General features: G+C 43.6%; 1 protein-coding gene across 1 annotated transcript in view; it reads right to left on the bottom strand.

Moving 5' to 3' along the window:
- Positions 1 to 4,537: 4,537 nt before the first annotated feature.
- Positions 4,538 to 20,863, bottom strand: part of LOC124136139 (coiled-coil domain-containing protein 178-like) — a 38,415-nt gene continuing 22,089 nt past the window's right edge. The window contains exons 12-21 of the mRNA XM_046501951.2: positions 15,231 to 15,367; positions 14,158 to 14,341; positions 11,733 to 11,864; positions 11,213 to 11,305; positions 10,400 to 10,513; positions 9,367 to 9,512; positions 8,941 to 9,026; positions 7,509 to 7,582; positions 6,341 to 6,490; positions 4,538 to 5,827 (exon numbers count right to left, since the gene is read on the bottom strand). Of these exons, the coding sequence (XP_046357907.2) occupies positions 5,513 to 5,827; positions 6,341 to 6,490; positions 7,509 to 7,582; positions 8,941 to 9,026; positions 9,367 to 9,512; positions 10,400 to 10,513; positions 11,213 to 11,305; positions 11,733 to 11,864; positions 14,158 to 14,341; positions 15,231 to 15,367 (1,431 nt within the window). The 3' untranslated portion in view covers positions 4,538 to 5,512. The remainder of the gene's footprint in view (positions 5,828 to 6,340; positions 6,491 to 7,508; positions 7,583 to 8,940; positions 9,027 to 9,366; positions 9,513 to 10,399; positions 10,514 to 11,212; positions 11,306 to 11,732; positions 11,865 to 14,157; positions 14,342 to 15,230; positions 15,368 to 20,863) is intronic.

Here is a 20,863-nt window from a genome sequence, read left to right as displayed (position 1 = left end):
GTCGTTGTTCTTTGTGACGTAAATGTATGAGTGACGTCATCCTACTTCGATGGTGACATCATATCATTTGTGACACACTGTGTGGGCGGGATCGCTCTGTGATGTCATAAGCACTGTGACGTCACAAATGGTAGGCCTCACAAGGCACCCCAGTTGGAAAACAGTTAAGCATGTGGTCCTTTCAACAAACTGACCGCGGCGCTACGCCGTGCCTTCCGTAATATTTATGAAGACGGTGCACGCCTTGTGAAACGGGTAGCCTATATCTAAGGCTGCCAACCCCCTTTTGGTACTCGGGATTCGGGGGTCTATTCAGAGGGTATTCGGAACTCAGGAGTGTGGCATGCTGTACGCAGATAATCGTGTTTGGTACGCAGTACCAAAACATTTTAATAAAAAAATATAGATGTACGTAAAAAATTCCATCATATACACTCTTCAAAAAAAGAAACCCATAGGTGTTTTGAGAATTTCAATTAGATATTTTTTCCCCAGCAATCGTCATAAAGACAATTCTTATGTTGGATTCCCGTTAATCATGTCATGTTTCTTGTGCATTTGGCGCAAACACATATCAAAATATTTTTTGTAAACGTTTATCAGCAAAAATGCAATGATGCACGGAAATTGCCTTCAGAAAATGTTTTCAGCACAATGCACGTGCAAAATGTTGGAAACAAGAGTAGAGACACTGACTATAAAAGACCGTACAAAACTCATCAGTTCATTGCGAATTTTCTAACGTGAACGGAGATCGAAAAATGCCAACATAAACTGCAGCTGACCGAAATTGGATGTTTGGAAGCAGGGGAGTCCCAGTCTGCCGTTGCTAGACACTTCAACGTTCACCAAAGCACCATATCTCGACTATGGGATCGATATACCCGCACTATTTCGACTTAAGATCATCCCAGAAGTGGAAGACCAAAAGTGACCACCCCGCTCAGGATCGGTACATCCGTTTGCATCACCTTCGGAATCGATTTGCTACAGCAACCGACACTGCAGGACAAGTGCCTGGTATGCGAAGAATTTCCGACCAAACCATCCGAAATCGTCTGATGGAAGTGGGAATTCGAGCGAAACGACCAAAAGTTGGACCTGTCTTGCGACGTCTACACCGTCAACGACGTGTCCGGTGGTGCAACAGAGTACAGGCATGGGATCTCAGGAAATGGCACGCGTTTGGTACAGCGATGAGTCACGTTTTCTTCTTCAACGACGGGATGGAAGACAACGTGTATACCGACGTAGACATTAACGTTTTGCGCCGAACTGCGTTCGACAGGTGGACCGATTTGGTGGAGGGAATGTCATGGTGTGTGGAGCCATATCCGACACGGGTAGATCACAGTTAGTGGTTGTCCAGGGCAATCTTACAGCAAACCGATACATCGACCAAATTCTGCGTCCTCACCTCCTCCTCGACCGCCAGAGGGAGTTGTTCCAACATGACAACGCTCGGCCCCACATAGCACGTGCAACAGTTAATTTCCTTGTCAATGAGAACATCAATGTCCTTTCATGGCCGTGCAAATCGCCTGATCTTAACCCGATTGAACATTTGTGGGACGAACTTGATCGACGCGTCCGTCAACGTCACCAGTGTCCCCCACACACTGGCACAACTCGCCAACGCCTTACAGTAGGAAAGGCGAAGAATTCCCCACGAAAAAATCCGACGACTGTGCCAAAGATGTCGAGCAGTGGCGGCTGCAAGAGGTGGTGTGACCAGGTGCTGACCATGACGCCCCCTTGTGGCTACACATGTGCAATGACTGAACTGAATTAATGCTGACAATGACGACAATGCTTTTGTCGATCACTGTGTCTAATTTCATCTGATTGTGTTCACGCATATTCTCTGTAGATATCTTTACATCCGCTTAATAAATATCCTTATTTTTCAACTATGCGTTTCTTATTTTTTGAAGAGTGTAGTTTATTATTTGTTCAGTAATTGAACTTCAAATCGAACCATTTTCTCAATGACTTTCCATTTTTTGTTCAGTAGTATTCGGGGTGAACAATGAGGACGAGAGGGAAGAATTTGATGTTATTCGAGGAGGGGGTTGGCACCCTCATTTCTTACACTCAATGGTGAAACGGGACTAAAAGCCAATCGCTAGTACCCAAGAGTCGGTGTAACAGAACGTCTTATGCACAACTTCTTGGTTGGGTAGGCTAGTAACATTCGACATGTATCGATTGACAGAACTCCGACCAACTGCCTGTGTTATAGTATACTACTAGACTTTTGATAAGGATCCTGAGACAGTTGACACAGTAGTAAATGCCTATGACCACATACAATCTCCATACTATTCTGTGTCCCAGACCATTGAGAATATGGTAAAAAGGAATGCAACTCAAATCAAGGATGACTTTGGCTAGTCTAGATTGCCGCAGCTGAAATTAAGCCTTGTTCTGGGTTCCATTTGGATTTTTTCTTATTTTGAAGATATACTGATGGAAACGAATAAGGGAACAATGAAATATATAGTGAAATAAGCTTTTCTGTATAGCACGCATACAAATTCAACACATGTCAGAATCAAATGTTGAGATGGGTTTGTGTGCATTGTTTCCAATGCGTATTTGTTAGACAATGCTGGAAATCCATGATAGCATATAATTTTACTGTGTCTAAAACAAAGTGTTTCCTTATTTATGTCCATCAGTATATGTAATTATGAAAAAGATTAGTCTACCTCCATACAGAGAGCAGTATGTGTTGCTGCAGGAATTGTCAAAAGATGCATGTAAGAAGCCAGACATGACCTGGGCCCACTTGCACAAAGCAATCTTAGCGCTACGACTATTGTAAGCCTATGTTAAAGTATGGGAGTTATGATCATCTTAGTGCTAAGACCGCTTTGTGCAAGTGGGCCCAGGATAGTTGTATCTTCCATGTCTAAAAGGGCTGGTTGCTTGGACATTCGAGATGACAACTAGCACAGTTGTAAGCATATTTAATGAATAAGACTATTCATTATTTACAGAAACTGGAACACATGTCCAAATGATATTCCATTTCATGGACAACAAAGTAGCGTCCTTGTCTCTGATTAGCCTGAGACAGCTTGTGACTAAATGGACCGCTCCCTGGTCAAATGGTAGAGCGTGGAAGGTCCGGGGTTCCATCCTTGGTCGCGTCATACCAAAAGACGTTAAAATATGGTACTTGTTGTTACCCTGTCTGGCACTTGGCATTAAGGGGCTAAAACAAGGACAGGTCAGAGTCAGTATACTGTGTCGGAGTGGGGTATTCATGTTAAACTGTGGCATGGTTTCTCAGTGGGCTAGCACTATGAATCGGCATCAGTCCAGGCTAGTACTAGTACTAGTACATGCACACAGACACACACACACAGACACACACACACACAGACACGCACACACACGCACGCACACACACGCACACACACTTGTATGAACGTTTCTATATAAGTCCAATAATCTTGGACGTTATGTTAAACCCTATTTCACCTCACCTTGTGACTAAATGAATTCTTGAATCTTTTTTTTCAAATAAGCTTAACAAACATTGCATATGTATATGTGATAAAATACACGACACAAGGCACTCTGACATATTTCACAATAAAATAACTTTTCCCAATGTAATTCCAATCATTTCGTCATGACATGTTTCTGTACATGCACCATACCACAGAACATGATCACGCCAATTTAAACTATATTTACTTAAACTATTGAACTGATGAAAACAACCATCTATGATATTTTACTGGCCTGAATGACATTGTGCTGAGACATATTTTATCATTGTTTCTTTAGATTCCCAGATCTTGTAAGTTTCTCAGAAGATTCTTAAAACAACTTCACATTTTGACTTTTTTTCTTTTTAACAAAATAACAAAACCAAAAATATAAATTTATTAGTCCTATTATTGTGCAAGACATCCTCGAAATTCTCAGGTTTGACCTTTCAGCTGTTTTGGATAAGTCAAAACGTAAAGACAGACAGGGTCTGATATTGGTAGAACACAGGAAAGAGAGTGTGCATGGTCATAAGTTTACTCAAAGACATTTGGTGCAAATATATTTAAATGTGAAACTAGCGACTGACACAGGAGTTGAATTTGTGAATACTGTTAAGTCTTCAAAACCATTCAGGTGATCTATAAAATGAAATCTGTCGTAAAAGGCGACTTTGCTTGTCGTAAAAGGCGACTAACGAGATCGGGTGGTCAGGCTCCTGACTTGGTTGATGCATGTCATCCATCCCAATTGCGTGGATCGATGCTCATGATATTAATCACTGGATTGTCTGGTCCAGACTTGATTATTTACAGACCGCCGTCATATAGCTGGAATATTGCTGAGTGCGGCGTAAAACAACAAGCCAACCAACCAATGTCATGAATGAATGCTGTAAGTGCCTTGCCATAGGCTCGGGGTTAACACCATGCATTTACTTGGGACCGATAACCTGTAATTCTCGTAGCTCGTTGATAACTCTCTAATTGTTACACAATGGGAGGTGAAGGATACAAAACACACAACCCCAAAGTAGTAGAGTTAAAATTTAATTGTACAATGACAACATTATATCAATAAATAGGCAATCATAATATTAATACTTCAGACCCAAGCAGCATCAGACAATCATATCACTTCACCAGTCCTGTAATAGTACAATAGTACAATACTGTATGTTAATCACAGCGATATGATTGGTCAGTGTAACAAGGTTTTTTGACAGTTTCTATGGAAACCTGAAGGTATAAGGTATAATCCGAATGTTTGGCTAAGTTAGCGTTACCAGTATATCTGGAATGAGGAAACACAGTTTAACTAAAAGTCAAAAAGATGTAAAGGCACTTAAACCTTGGACGGAAAACACTGTAAAGATAGACCATAACAAATGACATCGAGTCATAGCAAACTGTATCACAGATAGTTATTATCAGCACAAAATATGACTTCCACTCCACTTTTTGGCATAGAAAACATAACTTTGATAGAAGGCCATGTCGACTAACATCAACCTCTTCAATAACAGTCTTTTCTTTGGACACAACAAAGTGATCACTACATCTAAACATACATTTACTCAGTACCAAATATGGTTTTCAAACTGGCATAATATCAAATGCAATTCAAGCATTACTTATCATGTAGGTCCCTTCTTTGAGATCACAACAATTCATGCAACATAAAAAAACCTATTGATAATGAAACAATATGCAACTTATTGCTTTTTTGCCTGACGAATTGAAGATGCTATTCTCAATAGATATGAAATGATTGAATTTATTTAGAAACAATAGACATCTATTCCAAATTGCTATCTTGAGGACACCTCAATTAAAAAAAAGGTTATTTCTTCTTTTGAATGCAGTCTTTGGATATTGAGTAAATAAGAACTCAACATTATGATTGGTTTCTGAATGGGTTGTTGGTAAATATCAAACAAAGTCAAGGAATTTCAAAATAACAGTACTTAAGCCATCACATGGGTACATTATCATAACAGTATTCAGTATCATGCAGACACTACGGTGCTTTGTCTGCTGGCATAGTCTGGCAGTGGTGTCTTCAGGCCCTGTGCCCGGGCCTCGTCCTGCATCCGGACAGTGTTCCAGGCCATCTTCCGGGCTGTCTGGCCATCCATCTGTGTCTGGAGGAAGTGGGTGATACTGACCAGTGCTTCATCCATCTTGTCCTGGAGTTGGGACACTCGGACACCGTTCTGACTGGACTCTCGTTCCAACTTGCAGAGCTCAGACTCGTTGTAAAGTCCACTGAGTTTAAAGTACTCTGTGAGGGCACCGTGGAGCTTCTTCTGTAAAGACTGTAACTGTTGGGGAGATGGAAGAGGAGTGAAGCATTAGATTTGAGTGAGTGAGTGAGTGAGTGAGTGAGTGAGTGAGTGAGTGAGTGAGTGAGTGAGTGAGTGAGTGTGAGTGAGAGTGTGAATGAGTGTGAGTGAGTGTGGGTGAGATATGGGTGGGTTGATGAGTGAGTGACTGAGTGAGTGAGAGTGGGTGGGTGAGATATGGGTGGGTGGGTAAGTGAGTGAGTGAGTGAGTGAGTGAGTGTGGGTGAGATATGGGTTGGTTGGTAAGTGAGTGAGTGAGTGTGGGTGGGTGGTTGAGTGAGTCAGTGTGAATGAGAATGAGATTGGGTGAGTGAGTGAGTGAGTGAGTGAGTGAGCAAGCGAGCTATCTACACTGCATTACAGTTCTATCGTGACATATCAGCTTGATGTGGGACAATTTGACTGCAACTGAAAAGTCACTTTTTAAACATTTATTTTAATTTAATTTAATTTAAAGATGTGACAGCACTCTAAGCCATGGTCTGGACTTACCTGCTTAGTGTCTGTGATGGCACTCTCTAACTTGACCCGGTCCTCGTACCCTCGTAGAAGCTTCTCCTTCATGATGATGAAGTCGTTCTGCAGCTGTCGGTACTGGGAAGCAAAGTCCTTGTTCCGGTACAAGCAACGCCTCTTCTCAGACTGTGTGCACCAAAAATGCAACATTAACAACACAGCCCTTACTGGTGGTCCTTACCATTAAAAAAGTTGATTCAATTACAGAACAGACTTTTGTTTCTTGTTTTGAATTTTCTTGATCAGTTTGCTATTCTGTCTAAGACAAAACTATTTCATGGTCATATCAGTATTGACAAGAGGTCAACTGCAACATGCAAACACAAACACAGTGTAAATTTATTTACATAAGAATTAACTGTCAGAATATTATTATGAAAATGTGTATCAAGTGAAAGAATGTGGTTTATTTAAATTGAAAACAAAACAACCTTGTAGGAATGGGTTTGGAATAAGGGACTTAGCATTTATTATGGGCTGTGTGGGATGTGGGGGTGTGGGGGTGTGGGGATGTGGGGGTGTGGGGGTGTGGGGGTGTGTGGGATGTGGGATGTGGGGGTGTGGGGGTGTGGGGGTGACTATGACACTAATATTTATCAGAACTATGGGGGGAGGGGGCATGAACAAAAATGACAGTTAATTTTTTTCAAATAAATAGTTAAAATTTTGAACATTATTTAGGGTATGGTCACTTATTATAAGGAGTGGGGGAGGTCATGACAAAATGCTACATGTATTTAGGAAAAGGGTCATGAAAACAAAATTACATAAAATGAGGGTGGGTGCGTGGGTGTGACAGCAAAATATGACACAGTTCAAAGACTGATCTGAACACCACATCCCACCACACACCCCATAATAATTGACCATTAGAAAAACAGGGTTTACTGTTTGCTTTCTGCTATTGCAAATTAAACACTCATCATAACAAAAACAGAAATTTGGAACGGAACACTAAGAACACAAATATGAAACTGAATCTTAAGCAGTCTTCTTCCTGTTAACAGAGGATAACTATATGAATAATCAAAACAGTAATGAACATAAACAACATTTTGTCACCAGCTACCTAAAGCTTACTACATGAGAAAATCTACTTCATGGTCCTCATTCTGAAAAAAACTGAAGGTCAAGGCTCCCTTACCTCGTGCTGTTTATGAACTACCTGTCTGTTCTCCAACAGGTGTTCATGTTTACTTTTGTTCTCACGGATACGCTCTGCAATAAGAAAACAGAATACATGAATAAGTTGGAAGTATTTGTAATATATGCGAAAACAAAAATCCAATCTGTATCTAGCATGCTTCCTATTGATTATAACCCTTACTGTGATCCCAACCTGTAAATGATCACCCCAAAACTCACGGCTCACAGTTAGGTAAGTCTTGTACAAAGAGTGGCAGTGTCTCTATTTGCAAGTGTATCTATTTCACCTTGTTTGGAAGACATTGTCATGGGACAGCCAGCTGAACAGACAATACACAAAGGGACATAACTCCAATTTCTTACAACTTCTGCAATATTGATTGCCCATAAAAAAAAAGCACTGACAAGGTATTTCAGCCTTGCAGGGAATTAAAACGGGTCTGGTTATTACACCCCTGTGATATGACCATCTCTATGTTGGCTCTATCGCAAATGCAAAATGCCTCATATCATTGACATGCATATGAGAAAAGATGTTAAAGCGTTTACCTTGAATACATCGTCAATTATCATGTGTATTACATCGTCATTCCATAATGATATACCGTATTTGACGTAATAAACGCCCAGGGCGCTCTCAAAATTAGGAATAGGGGGCTCTTATTAGAGTGAGTGAGTGAGTTTTGGTTTTACGCCGCTTTTAGCAATATTCCAGCAATATCACGGCGGGGGACACCAGGAATGGGCTTCACAAATTGTACCCATGTCGGGAATCGAACCCGGGTCTTAAGCGTGACGAGCGAACGCTTTAACCACTAGGCTACCCGACCACCCGGCTCTTATTAGAGTTGAAAGATAAATTTCATGGTTTATGCTGACAGCCTCAAATGTTTATGTACGACAGATATATTTTTCCAGAATTTAATTGCCCATAATTAAGGGTGCATATAACACACGAGTGCGTATTATTTGTAAAAACATTAGTTCTTGTGTACATTGATCAATCAGAAGGGGTGCTAATTGGGATTGTTCACTAGCCAATATATTAGCAAATATCGCCGTGGGCGCTTATTAGAGCGGGCGCTTTTTATGTCGAATTCGGTATACCCTGGACCTATGCTCTCCCACAGCTTCTTTTCAGAAGTGATGTCTCTATCTCCATGTCTAACATGGCACAGAATTTCTCTCGCTTATGAGAATAATTTGATTAGATGGCTATTTTTTAGCATCATGCCATTCCATTTAGGCTAAAAATAAAGCTGTGGTAGCACATGGATCTAGAATATTTATCACACGAGAATGAAGATACAATACCCTGGATAAGTGAAGATGACTTGAATATGACCTTGACCATGGACATTATAATGATACTGTATTACATGTATAACATCATTAGGACAATTAATTCATAAAAATGGCACACATCTTACCCAGGACCTCGTTGTAGGCCTTGCGAAGGTCATCTTCTATCTTCTTGGCAGCAGCCAGCTGAATTTGGAGTTCATCTAGTTCATCTCTGAAGAAGGAAAATATCAGAACAATAATATATGTGAGTGCTGTAGAACTATGGCTTGGTTTACCAGTGTCAGTTGTAATAATTTGTGATCCCTTGATAATGAGTGTGTTTTTTTAAACAAGTTAACAACAAATATAAATCTTTTCACAAACTCTATTCCCCTCAATCCCAATCTTGTACACAGCAGTTATTAAGCCTTAGTATTGTTTTCAGAAAACAAAATTACAAAAAACATCCAGCTTAAAGATAACATAGCTGGTTGTTTACCAATATCATCGAAAACATGCATGCATTATATATTAGACTTCTAATGGGAAGTTTACAAAGCAGTCGGACATACGTGAGTTTATCAATGATCTTTTCTGTTTTGTTGATGATCTTCTTCATCATGATCTCCGAGGCATCCATGTCCTCGATCTTCTTGTTCATCATGTCTGACTTCCACTGAATGTGGTCAAGGTGCTTGTCCAGCTTCAACACCTCGTCCTACAGAGACCAACACAGGTATACATCAATACCAGCCCTAAACAACACTTCAATACAACCCTGTAGGTGCCCTGTGTAGTCCATTAAAACCCAATGGAACACTCAGCCTGCGACTTTAGCCATTTGTCCATAAACAGGGCCTACTGACATTTCTCTCTGTTCTGTAAACTCAACTTACAATAGTTTCTCAATAATGACACCAACTTCGACTGAAAATGATGCCAGTAGATACTACAGTTATCACCACAGACTGATATAGGCAACTTGTCTATGGAATACAAGCCTCCAACTGTTGTATACAGTCCACTCTCCCATAGTAATTCATGTACAACTCTTTTATTGTCCTAAATATACTGCGACATGGCTGTAAGTGTTTGTTTGTTTGTTTATTTGTTTAACGTAGCACTCAGCAGTATTTCAGCTATGACGGTAGTCTGTAAATAATCAAGTCTGGACCAGACAATCCAGTGATTGATTTCATGAGCATCGATCCACGCAATTGGGAAAGATGACATGCATCAACCAAGTCAGTGAGCCTGACCACCCGATCTCGTTAGTCACCCCTTACGACAAACATAGTCGCCTTTTCCGGCAAGCTTGATCCACTGTGTCGCCTCTTATGACAAACATAGTTGCCTTTTCCGGCAAGCATGATCCACTGTGTCGCCTCTTATGACAAACATAGTTGCCTTTTCCGGCAAGCATGATCCACTGGGTCGCCTCTTATGACAAACATAGTCGCCTTTTCCGGCAAGCATGATCCACTGGGTCGCCTCTTATGACAAACATAGTCGCCTTTTCCGGCAAGCATGATCCACTGGGTCGCCACTGATGACCAGTATGAGGACCAATTCTAACAGTGAATCCCCTGGGTGTAAGTTAGTGACCTTGAGTAGTTTGTGGCGCGGCTCCAGGTGGCCGATTCTCTCCAGGAAGGTGGTCTGACTCTCCCTGTGCTGCTTCTGGATGCTGCCAATCTTGGTGTCCAGATCTGACTTCAGCTGGAACACACATCATCACCTCATCACAATTCACAAAACAATCATATGCAAAAATTACCATTCATATAACAATCACTCGCAGAAATCACCGCTCAAATTACAATCATTAGCAGAGATCAGGTTTCATATTACAATTATTAGCAGAGATCAGCCTTAATATCATAATCATTAGCAGAGATCAGCCTTAATATCATAATCATTAGCAGAAATCGCTAGTCATATTATAATCATTAGCAGAGATAGCCATGTATATTGCAATCATTAGCAGAGATTGCCATGTATATTACAATCACTAGCAGAGATCACGTTGCATACTACAATCATTAGCAGAAATCGCTAGTCATATTATAATCATTAGCAGAGATCGCCATTTATATTACAATCATTAGCAGAGATCACCATTCATATTACATTCACTGGCAGATATCACGTTTCATATTACAATAACTAGCAGTAATAGTGCTTCCAAGGTGTTAGCAGTGTTTAGGAAACAATAAATCATATCTTTTCTTCCACATGAAGGTCTAATGTCATAAATGTGTAGACCTTTCAAAGATAAAGTTCAGAGTTACGACATGCAGGCTGATTGGGTATTGCCAATGCTAGAATCACACCAGTCACAACACAGTAGAACTTGGAAGGACCATTAAGGCTTTGAATAAGGCGTCATTGTCCTGTTCTATGCATTCGCCTCCTCACCTTGACCTTCTCATCCTTGGTGTTCCTCAGCTTCTGCACCTTCTCCAGGACATTGTTGACTGCTGACCCAACCTCGTCCGCTACCTTCTGGGCCTGAGGGGTCAGCAGACACATATAGTTGTTGTTGTTGTTACTTTAAGTGTTTAAGAGGTCGCCTTCTGCCTTAGCAATTTCGGCTGACCCGTCCCTCTTTGGGACTCATGTGTGTGAGTTGGGTACACATATCTATTGTGAGTTTTAGTATTCATAAAATATCTGCTTTTGCATTGATATGATTTCTAATTTTGTATATTGATATGAGTGATTGCCAGGATAACCCAAGAACAGGGTAATAGTTTTATACTGTAGAAAGTGTGACTTGGTTTTTTACCACAAGAGCACAACACCCTTGCTATGCTTTTGAGCATTTGAGACATTTTAACAACTACATGCCTTCTTGTTTCATCCCTGAGACGTGTATCACAGGCAGTTTAGCACCTAACATATTGATCCATCAACACCCTCATCAGTGCTACAGTACCTTGTTTTGCTTCTTGGCTGAGTCTTGGCGGGTCCTGTCAATCTCGGAGGAGTCGGAGTTGATGCGCGCCTGCAGTACGGTGCGAGAGTGCACTTCATCCTTCACCTGCTTCTTCAGCGTCTCACACTGGTTCTGAAGGTATGGGATACTCAGGGTTGGGATTACTCTCAACAAGTAAACAGTGTTATCAGTATCCCCCGCCCACGGCACATTAGAATTTTGTTTGTTCATATTGTCCCCATTGCAGCCACTATGCTCTAAGTAAAATTACATGGATGAAGGGCTGTAACTGTAAAAAAATAATTTACAGCACCAGTTTGTCAACTGTCTTGACAGGTACCACCTCGATAAGCATGCAATTTTCCAACTCATTTGAGATTGTGACCAGTAACATCAGAGTGTTTTATTAAAAAAAGAATTTTTCTAACTAATTTGTCCCAGAGCAGATGGGTGGGCGAAAGATGAAAGTCAAAATATATGTGGATCAAAATTATCTTCACTAATCCCTAAAATCATCAATTCAACCTTTTAAAAATATTTATTCAACCAACGCTACATAACTCATCACTTCTGCTGCTACCAAAGAGTTGGCATTTATTTTGACAGTTTGTCCTGGTGGAATAGAGTTTTTGTGTTTCCAATTTATAGGTTTTGAAATCTGATTCAAATTTGAAACCAAATGCAATAGTTTAGATTAAATCAGAAAAGATTTAAGAAATACTTATCATTATTCTTTTTAATACTCTTAATACAGACCAATGGACATCAGAATAGTTTTATGTGGAATGCCTTGAGCATGGTGACACTACAGTTTACACTTGTTTTTCTGCTAGATTGCCATAGGCATCCACAATCCTCTAAGGTCTACTTCAGGGCAGGTTCCAAAGTCAAGGGAGTTAACCGACTATAAAAAAATCCAGTTTCCACCCTTGGTGAACTTGGCTGAAATTATGGGGTTATATATTTGGCTGGGCTAACGAGTCTATGCAGAATCCAATCAAAATCATGTAAGGAAATTGACATCCAGTCAGAAAAATGATGGGCAGGTTTGGATCAATTGCAGGATTTGCCAAAGATGTATACGGACAACTTGGCGTCAACAGATATTCTCCAGACCTTTTCATGTTCCTAATCAAGGTGCTTACGTGATTTGATGTACTTTGTGAAGTAAAACCCGTTTTATTACAACATAGATCATTATTATTGATCGTATCTTCTTCACAGGGCGACTCCATTTTACTTGAAGTAAATGAAAGTGATATGAGAGGTGGCATCAGATCGGTCAATAGGAGGGACATGGAAGGTACAAAACTCGTAATAGCCACTGGTGGCGCTAAGATCAAGCCAAGAAATTCCAGCCTAGTTCGGCAAGGGTGGAAACTGGACTTTTACAGTCAGCTAACGCCCTCGCCTCGGGAAGATGACTCCAGGGTTATCAGTAGATCAGTAGAAGGAAAGGCACAACAAAGTCTTTCTCAAGCAATCATTGTCTTAGAAAGCATCAGGTCGTAGTGAGTAAGTGAGTTGGGTTTAACACTGCTTTGAACAGTAAAACAGTCACATCACGTCATGTCATCTTGATGCAGGAGGAAAGCCCCAAGTGATGCAGGTCTTAGACATTTACCACTTTGGTGAAACCTATGAGCAGGGGTACGGTCATCTTCCTGAGACAAGGGAGTTAACTGACTATAAAAGTCCAGTTTCCACCCTTGCCGAATTAGGCTGGTATTATGGAGTTACATTTTGGCTGTGCTAATGAGTCCAATCAAAATCTCGCAACGAAATCGAAATCCGGTTCGTACACTGTCGTGCTGATTTCGATCGCTTGCAGGATTTGCAAAGCATGTGCACCGCCAACTTGTTTTTAACAGATATTTTCCAAATCTTTTCATGATTTTAATCAAGGTGCTCACGTGATTTGATGCACTTTGTGATGTAAGACCCGTTTTAACACAATAAAGATCTTGATTATCGATCAGATCGTCTTGACTGGGCGTCACCATTTAGTTTGAATCAAATGCAAGTGAGGTGGAATCTGATTGATCAATGGGAGAGGTTTAGAAGGGACATATCTCGTAATAACCACTGGTGGCACTACGATTGAGCCCAGGAATTCAAGCCTAGTTCGGCAAGGGTGGAAACTGGACTTTTAAAGTCAGTTAACTCTCTTGCCTCGGGAAGATGGGGTATGGTGTGACATACCTGGTAACATAAACAGGGCAAACCAGGATTCAAACCCACAATCATATGTTTGTGGCATGCCCAAGGGACGCAACTCACAGCCAATTGTGTGGGCCATCCGTGCCATCAATCAGGAAGTAGTAAAATTAACATGCATACTTAAATAATAGAACCTTCATCTACATATATTTGTTATGTATACTTCAAGATAAGAATGATTATTACACAAAGTAGAACTATTTACTTTGATCATTTCCTCCGTTTTGAAAGCCTTGTCCTCTTCAGTTCGAAGTTGTTCCCTTATGTGTTGGTTCATGGCGCCAACCTTAGAGTATTCCTCCATAGTTGTATTGAACAAGGTGTCCGTACGTCGCATCTCCTTATTGATGCGCACCATGTTTTTCTCATCATACACCTTCTTGTTGTCACTGAAGGCATAATATTTTTTTATTATATAAATATTTCATTATGACAAGCACAGAATATTGACCAGTGTCAATGAAAAGAAACATGTCAACCCACAGTTTTTTTAAGTGTATACACATAATTTAATGCTGTCAGTCTTAGTGACACTGTTTATGTCCAGCAAACAAACAACTTGTTACAAACTTCATCATCTTAGTCTGAGAACAGTCAACTGTCAGGGTCGTGGTCAGGGTCATGTTCAAGGTCAGATTCAGGTTTGGGTCAAGGTCAGTGTCAGATACAGGTCAGGGTCATGTACAGGTACAGGGCCACTATTGATATCATTCAGTTGTAAGAGGCCTTGAGGTTAGGTGAAATCATACATTACATGGTCTTTCTATAAACTAATATTCTTTAATGTGTATCTAAATAAATCTACAAATCTCAAAGGTGATAGTTTGAAATAGGACTGGGACAGGTAACTCGGGTACTCGGGTACTACCCGTACCTGTGGTTAGTCACGTGATAGGCCTATATTGTTTAAATACAACAATTGAAAAGAACACATCAAGTCAACAACATTCTCATCTCTTTCTGACAATGCACCCATTCCTTCTGATTTTTTTATGCTTGAATATATAAGATAAAACGTCAGTAAACTTCAGTGTATGCATGACCAGATCACTTTATACATGTATCTCAATACATTTTGAAAGGCTACGGTCAAACGATTCCTATTCGGACATTTCGTACCTATCTCTTGAGACCTACAGCGGGTACACGGGTAAGGTCGGGTAATAGGGGGGTGAGTACCGGGGTAGTAACTTTGGACTCACCCCAGCCCTAGTATGAAACACACTGACCAGCATTATTATACTGACAGAACAGTTACAGAACAAAGAGTGTCCTCACCACTTGACCAGCTTGTCCTCACAGTCCTCCTTGTCCATCTTGGCCTCCTTCGTGTCCCTCAGCAGCGTCCTCAGCTTCCCCTCCAGCTGCTTGAGCTTGTGCTTCAGCTCGTCTCGCTTGTGAGTGTTCTGGGCTTTCTGGTGGCAGCAGAGGAAACAGTGTCGGACTCAACTTAATTAGTGAGTGAGTGAGTGAGTGAGTTTGGTTTTACGCAAATATCACGGCGGGGGACACCAGAAATGGGCTTCACGCATTGTACACATGTCGGGAATCGAACCCGGGTCTTCGGCGTGACGAGCGAACGCTTTAACCAATAGGCTACCCGACCGCCCCCTCAACTTAATTACCACAGGTGGATCAAGGATTTGGAAACAGTGGAGTGCACACACTGCCAGAGGTCACTAGGTGACTTTGCCGAGTACACAGTTAATGTGTAAGGCGTTTGAAGAAGGGGGTATACCCCGTCTGGATCCTCCAGTGACTACTACTTCATTTGTTTCATTTATTATATAATTCAGTGTGAAAGACTGAGTTTTCTGAAGTTGAGAAAAGTGATATTTTCATTGCAGTGTACATAACACCTGATACTTCACTGTAGTAAACATGAAACTATTGTCATACAAGAGTTACCTCCCCTTATATTGTCTCCCTTTATCATAGTTTCACAAACTGCTGACATAATGCCAATCAAACAATTCAAACAATTTGCTGACGTCCTTTTTCTAGTTTTACATTCCACATTGACAAGGTAAAATACTGACAGATGATCACTTATGGAGCTAATATCACTTCTTGGCGTTTAATATTCTCTCGAAAATGTTTCGTTTTTCATTTAACTCATCTATCGAGACCGTTCATATCGCAAAGCGCCATTTTTGTTTCTTTACCAGTGTGTATTCTTTCACTTCCAACAGCAGTCAAAAAGTTTTCAAGAATATTTTTGTTAAAGTTGATATTGTATTTAATCATATCTAAATGTATGATAATGAATTTTCGTGACCCTAAATATTTTTTCATTCTTTGGTTTATATTTTTTTAAATTTTGCAAACATGAACTACTTTTTAGGTCGCAGATACAAGGGGTGGTGAGCCGTCCCTGTGTGTCAGGTAGGGAGAATTTATGTTTCAAGGTTTTACATTTGTAATGAAATAATTTAATATTCCGGCAGACAACCACACAAAAAGTATATAATAAATAGGATGTTCCATGTGTCTCGTAAAATTGTAGAATTTTCCTATTCGGAATATTCTATAAGTAATACGTTACCACTGTTATACCGAGGCTGTTGTCTCCCACAACTGCTGCTATAGCGAAATCTACCACAGAGATCTCAATTACCTCATGCAGCACGTGCGTAGCCACCCAGCTGCCATGTGACACCCTTCACTCTTGTCTCCTGCGAGAGCAAGTGCTCGGGGGACGGACGGGCGGGCAGCAGCCCAGTGGTAACGTATTACTTATAGAATATTCCGAATAGGAAAATTCTACAAATTACATTAAGTAATACGTTACCACTGTTATACCGAGGCTGACTACCACAGTAGGCGGTGGGGAGCACCTACAACCCGAATCCTGACTGCTAGCGTTCCTTCCGACCAGCGGAAGTAAACACCAAGGCGGAAGCACTCGATGCGCATGCACCTAGCTAGGCGTTACCCTATAGGAATACCAAAGCACTGTCAAGCGCATACCGTAAGGCTCAATCGTCATTGCCAAAACGATTGGTGACTCCAAACGGCCCCACTGGATAGGTATTTCATCGCCGCAGCGGATGAGAACACTGTATCCGCGTGAGCTTAATCTTAGATCAGGTTAAACAGTCGAAAAGAGGGAAATTAATTTCATTCAGACCGTATATCCCAGAGCAAGCCTACTTAAAGTATGCATTAGGCGCGTGACCTAATTCCAGTATTTGTAAGCATGCATCACAAGGTTGGGATACACGACAGACAATTAAAGACATAATTGTCAAAATACAAATAAGGACAAAGCACACAAAAAGCCGCCCTCACCTGTGGTGTGAGTGCGCTGGTTTGCGGGACCCCAACTCCTGTACCCACGGCAGTGGGAACATTGGAGTCGACCCAGATTGACCACCGTGCAAGGTCAGACGCCTGAGGAGTTCGGAATTGCGCTGGGCACACCCCTTAGGTGCCCGCTTGCGCCGCGATCCGCGGGCCAAGACGGTGCACACTCTCCACGACGGCATCAGCGACCTGTTTGAGGTAATGATTGGCAAAAACCGAGTCAGAACGCCAGTAACAACCTCGTAATATTCTGCGAACAGAGATATTCGAGTGTAGGGCAAATGTTGCCGCTAGCGCCCTGATCTCGTGCGGGTTTGACCCCGCTACCGGTAACCCCCGAGACCGGTACGCCAGATTGATGACAGAACGAAGCCACAACGCAATCGAGTTGCGAGTTACGTCAACCGTGCGATTAGGGTTACACGATATGAACAGACGGTCACGCCCTTGTCTACGTTCATTCGAAGCCTTAAGATAATACTTAAGGGCCCTAACCGGACACAGCGCTCTGTCCTCAGTATCAGCAGGATGTAAGATTTCTTTGAGTGATCTTACAGTGAATTCTCTCTCCGTTTTGCCCGACTCTCTGATTCTTGGCGACGAAGCCCATGAGCAGGCCCAGGCGGACCGCTCCTTCGTCACCCCTATCGAATCGTACCTTGGCGACATCGAGTGCATGAATTTCGGATACACGTGCCGCCGTGGCAAAGGAGAGGAGAAATGCTGTTTTCCAAGTCACATGCCGGAACGAAGCACTATGCAAGGGTTCATACGGAGCTTCCGTAAGTGATTGCAACACTAGGGAAAGATCCCAGGCCGGTGCCCGAAGGCGGCCCTTCTTAAGATCGTGCTGTTTGAAACCCTTGATAATACCCCGTATCACCGGCTCTTTGGAGAGACTGGTACCCATAGCAACGTCCCGTACCGTAGCAACGGACGAGACATAGTTGGCAATGGAACCCCCGGAGAGTTTCGAGGTCTCTCGCAAGTGAGACATGAAACGAGCAATATCCTGCACAGATACCTTATCTGGCGAATGAATGTGATGTTTACAACACCACTTCGTGAAAATAACCCAACGTGCATTATACACCTTCTGGGTAGAATCACGATGCATACTAACGTATGCCCGAGACGCCCGGCGAGAAAAAACTTTACTCCTCAGACGCTCGGTGACAACATCCACGCGTGCAGATTGAACTGCCCTGCGTTTGGATGAAGCTGACGGGTGTGAGGGTGGATCAAGAGATCCGGTCTCACAGGCAGTGGAAGTGGCGACTGCGTGACCTGGGTCAGCAAGTCGGGGTACCACGATCTGTTCGGCCACATGGGCGCGATCAGTAACATTCGACAGCGAACTCCTCGGAGCCGGCTTAGAATGTGTGGTATCAACGCTGTCGGCGGGTAAGCATAAGCGACCAAGCCCGTCCAGTCTAACGCGAGAGCATCGTGATCGATGGCCCTCGGGTCCGGGACTGGTGATACAAACAACGGGAGTTGATTGTTGAACCGCGTTGCGAACAGGTCGACCATCGGACGACCCAAACGTTCGCACAGCCACTGAAACACTACTGGGTTCAGCATCCACTCTGTGGGGCTCGGATCCTGAGGCCTCGATAGAGCATCGGCCAGTACGTTCCGCACACTTGGGATGTGACGGGCGCGTATCTGGCACGGGACACTGTCCACCAGAGTGTAAAACTCGAACGTGAGATCGAGTAGCGAGTGACTGTGGGTTCCCCCCAGTTTGTTCACATAGGACACTACCGTCGTGTTGTCGGTCGCCAGCATGAGCCGGGCGTCGACGAGACGATGCTTCCAGTGATTGACTGCGTTGATCACTGCCTTGAACTCGAGACAAGTGATGTGAAGACCTAGTTCGTCTACGCACCACAGCCCCGAGCTCACCTCCCCCTTTAGATGGGCGCCCCAGCCCACTAGAGAGGCGTCTGTATACAGGGTCAACGTGGCCCGGTAGGGCCGCATAGAGACTCCTGATAAGACAATGTAAGGGACTGTCCACCACTCCAGATGCGGTCGGAGCCGATCCGGGAGGGCGACGGTCGCACTGTTCACCTCCGTTGCTAACAACTGGATTAAAAACCGTTGCAGCGGGCGGAGTTGGAGACGACCCCGTGCGGTGCAGTCCTGGGCTGATACAAGTAGCCCTAACAGCTGTTCCCAAAAGTGAACAGTCTGTTGCACCACTAAGACTTTGGCAATCAACGCCTGAATTTTGTGCCACCGGTCTGGGGGGACAAAGAGGCGATGGGACACCGTGTTGAACCGACCTCCGATGAACAGCAAGTTCTGAGAAGGGGTTAACTCGCTCTTGGGGAGATTGATAATCCACCCAAATTGCTCCAAGAGCCGACGTGCGAAAACGAGATGGCGTGACAGGGTGTCCGTCATTCGATTTGCTACTAGCGAGTCGTCCAGGTACGCGAAGTACCGGACACCCCTCCTGTGGAGGAACCCCACTATGGGGGTGGTTAACCGGGTGAACAGCCAGGGAGCGGACGTGTGAATCATTCTGAGTTCGGCACTGTCCTACTTGGGAACGAGAAATATCCTGGAGTAAAACCCCGGTGTTATTTCTGGTAGAGCTAACTCCCGTACTGCCCCTTCTCCACCAACCTGCCGATGGCATCGGCGAGGATGGGAAGATCGGTTTCCGAATCGAAACCTGCCAACGGGGCAACGGTGAGCGGCGGATTCGCTTTGAGATCAAGCCGATAGCCGTACCGAATCGTGTTGACCACCCACGGGTCGTCGAACACTTGTTCCCAATTCTCCCAGTAAGTCTGGAGTCTGGCTCCCACTGGGGAAGGAGAGGGGGCCCTGACAGGTTGCGGCAGGCGCAACTGTCCAGGGCCAAGTGACTCGGGTTCGCCTAAGGGCCAACCGAAGTTGGCGCTGTCGGCATACGAACCCCTCCAATGAGAGTCACCTGGAGGGGCCCTTGCCGTCCGTCGACGACTTGGGCTTCCCCCAGTTCCCCGTCTTCCCGCGAAAGGGCAGCTGATTGCCCATACCGGAGCCCTCAGGGCGGGGCTACTTCCCAGAGGAAGAAGAACCCGACCCCTTAGACCTACCGGCCGCAGCAGCCTGGGGCGCGCTCCGGTTAGGAGCGGCACCCAGGCGCCTATGCAGGGACCCAACAAGAGCAAGTGTGTGCCGAGAGTCCTCGGCAACGTACTCCAGGGAAGCATTTAAACTGAGCAGGCAGTTGTAAATGCGCTGGTCACGGTCCGTGGGAGAACCTTCGACCAGACGGGCCGCTGCAGCCAAGTAAGTGTCTCCGTGAGACATGGAGTGCCGAGCAAGGGCGTCCAGCTGGTGCAAGGTAGCTTGCGTTACCGTAGCAGCCGGTGGGGCACGGACACCCAACCGCTCAACATGGGCCTCCGCGGTAGGACCAGCCTCGGGAAAGGCAAGGTCATGTACCGGGAAGAAACCCTTTCTCCACGACATCGGAGGCAACGGGAGACCCCGACCGGAGGCCGCCGCGAAGGCGTTCTCCAAGGAAGGCTTGAAACCGCGCAGCAAGGTTGATGCGGGGAAAGCCGTGTCGGAAGACTCATCGTATACCTCGGAGGAACCCA

Source organism: Haliotis rufescens, unplaced genomic scaffold, assembly GCF_023055435.1.
Source record: "Haliotis rufescens isolate VD_foot unplaced genomic scaffold, xgHalRufe1.0.p SCAF_2, whole genome shotgun sequence".
In the NCBI taxonomy this organism is placed as follows: Eukaryota; Metazoa; Mollusca; class Gastropoda; order Lepetellida; family Haliotidae; genus Haliotis; species Haliotis rufescens.
The sequence above is the reverse complement of the archived record's forward strand: the minus strand, read 5'-3'. Positions and strand labels throughout refer to the sequence as shown.